Raw genomic sequence first — 2,987 nt, 5'->3', positions numbered from 1 at the left:
AGATTCCACCACATTCTCTCTTCAACTCCCTATTGGTTCTTGAGTTGCCACCATCTCACTATGTGCATCCATAGAACGGATGTGGATCGCTTCCAGGCGAATTAAGCGTTTGTTCGGTTGGACATCTGTAGAAGAAAAAGCAAAAATAAAATGCACTGAAGTCAATAAGAGGATTCCTCTATATCAGCAATAGATGGAATCGAAAAACAACTTTTGTACTGAAAATAAAAATTGCAGCCAGGCATCTCAACAAAGCAGCAGCAAAGTTAAAGGCAAACATGCAGGAGCCACATATTAGCATTTGTCGGGAAAAATAAGCAACCAAAAACTATAAGGATAAATATGAAACCTGGGACTACCGTTGAGAAGCCAATTGCAGGACGATCACACTGATCATCCGATTCTGTGTGCAGTGCCTGCAAAAGAAATTTTTTAGAGAGAGATCTAGACATGGGGAAACTCCCAATGTGAGAGACAGAGGAGAGGAACTGAGGAAGTAGCTACGAAGGGGGGCTGCAGCATCCCTGGATTGAATGATCAATGAGAACCGAATCATTTGCCAATGCACAATACATAGAACGGGGGATTGGAAAATCAAGTGATCCTTCGCCCAGCCGTCTCTCTTAATATGGTGGATGAAAATGAGAGTCTTCCAACGCCCGGCCGTCTCCCTTGATCAAGATGGATGTAAATGAGAGTCTTCCACAATTCTTGAAGAAACCGAAGAGTGGAGCAATGAACCGGAAGAGGTGCCCATTATTAGATGAAAAACACTAAGAGGCTGATGTGGCATATTTGTTCATGAGATAAATAAGTTAGTGGGATCGTGATGATGTGGCAGCATAAGATTGGTCAAAGATACTTGATGAGGTGGACACCTTGCATGTTGAGAGCAAAAGCTTTAGTCGGGATGAACTTCTTAGTTATATAGGATGTGTTGATGCTCTGACCTTTCAAGTAATTAATTGGGGGAATTTTACGGTGAATCATACTACTCATTTTAGTATGTAGTATATATTAGATCAAATGGTTATAGATAACTAATTGATCTGCTTACGAGCCAAAGGACAAGATGCATTTTTTTTTGAGGGATCAAGAGGGTAATATATTAATTACTCCTTAATCATGTCCCACCTCATGCAGCAGCATCATGTTGTGTTGCTGCTGTCAGGAGGTCGCCCCAGCTTTTTGCTCTTGGCCATGTCTTCAGCAGCCTCCGATTACGTTAGTGCCTGGCGGTGGTGAAGGTTGAGATTAAGGTTGTGTTTGGATTAAAGCCCTGGGCTGTCAGGCCAAATAATTGCCATTGGACTAATTGGAGGAATAGGATTCGTGTGTGGTTGGGGAAGACTACATATTTGGTCGTTGAGAGTGGATTTGGTGTTCAGATGGGTACGTGCGCACGCCCTAGCTGCCGTTGGATCAACGCTGATATTCAATTTCTCACTCACGTGAACCAAACAGCGTTAGTACCTTTTTTGACCGCTGCGTCGTGGGCATGTGGCCTTTCCTCGCACGCACATGGGCAGGCCCCACTAAACTGAGCGGCACTTATCTTCCACTACTAGTACTGTATTTCCGTCTATCAGTTGAAGTTTCATGGAATCACTGCGCGGCCGCCACGCCCTCGCCGCCTATCCTGACCTCCTACCTCTTGGCGCCACCGCCCCGTCGCTCGCCATCACGCCGTGCTTCCCCGACCTCCTCTCCGACAGCGGCTGAGTCGGGGAACACGAGCGGGCCATCGTGGTACCCCATCAGCGCGGCGCTGGCGCGGATGGCGAGCGCGGCCATCTTCTCTGCCTGCAGCAGCCGGCGCCGCATCGACGCGGGGAGCACGAAGTAGAGCTGCCCGGGCTGCAGGTCCTCGTCGGTCGCCACTGCCGCCACCGCGCCGCCGAGTTCGAGCCCGTCGGCGCTGCACAGAAAGCACGCACCTCCGGCGCAGCCGGTGGCGGTTGCGGTGGCGGCCGCAGCCTTGAGCGCGTGCGACGCACGGTTGCCCCCGGGGAACCGCTGCAGCTCGCCGTCCGCGAGCACCACCCTCGCCACCGTGGCCTCGCCGACCGCGGCGTCCCCCATCACCGCTGCCACCGCCGTCGCCTCGCACGAGTGGGTTGTTGCGCCGGCTGTATCCAAACAAACCGGATGAGGCCACCACGGTTGGGATGCACGCTGGAGCGGCACGAATCGGGCGTCCCATGGTCGGATTCGAGATCGCCAAATCTCGCCATGGCTGCCCTCGGTTCCCCATTGAACAGATATTGTACTAGCAGCTTTGCAGGATGAGGGCACTGCCCGTGACGCACGCGTCCAGTGCCTCCCTACCAGAGCGAAACCAGCCTTTGGCTTGTCGTTTCCTCCTCGTCACAGGCTAACGGCAGAACAAACAGCGTGAGACACGTGTCGAATAGAAAGGGCGTGCTCACGTACCCATGTGAACACCAACGTTCATCCGTTTGGTTGTTACTCTCCTCGTACCAGGCCTTGCTTGTCGCAGCAGTCCGCTATACCAGTTGTGTCTGAGTGCGAGGACATCGATGTAATCATGGTTCCAATGTTGTAGATCATACGTGAGCTTCAAGAGTTGTGTGGGATCCATCGCCCTCTCCTCCTCTATCAATAGTGCATCTACATGTGGTCTTGCTTGGGGCCTCTAGGGTGGCATCCCATGACATACCCCGTGGATTTCGGCTAGCCACTTGATTTTGTTGACCGTGGTGACAAAGTTAATGAGACGGCTGCTTTGGCACCTAAATCTAAGACATTGTTTTCAAAAGAGCTTTGCAACTTGCTTGTCAGCTTGGAGGTGGCTTGCCTTGGATCTAGCAAGGATATTGCTAGCCTCCTTTCGTAGAAGGCTACGATGGGCAAATAAAGAAGGTGAAGGATTATCTCAAGAGCAATAGAAAGGAGAGTGGTGCCCCGTGAAAGCCGTCCGTAACTGGTTGATGGATGGTTCTCTTCTTTAAGTTTTGAGATATGTG

The 2,987-nt window shown here is 51.0% G+C and overlaps 1 protein-coding gene across 1 annotated transcript; it reads right to left on the bottom strand.

The window, feature by feature from the left end:
* Nucleotides 1-1,647: 1,647 nt before the first annotated feature.
* On the bottom strand, nucleotides 1,648-2,082 carry LOC124660738. The gene has a single exon (XM_047198557.1). It carries the CDS (start codon nucleotides 2,080-2,082, stop codon nucleotides 1,648-1,650), a length of 435 nt encoding a protein of 144 aa, XP_047054513.1.
* Between the last annotated feature and the right edge of the window lie 905 nt (nucleotides 2,083-2,987).

This window comes from Lolium rigidum, chromosome 1 (genome assembly GCF_022539505.1).
Source record: "Lolium rigidum isolate FL_2022 chromosome 1, APGP_CSIRO_Lrig_0.1, whole genome shotgun sequence".
In the NCBI taxonomy this organism is placed as follows: domain Eukaryota; kingdom Viridiplantae; phylum Streptophyta; class Magnoliopsida; order Poales; family Poaceae; genus Lolium; species Lolium rigidum.
This window is presented reverse-complemented; position numbering and strand designations above follow the sequence as displayed.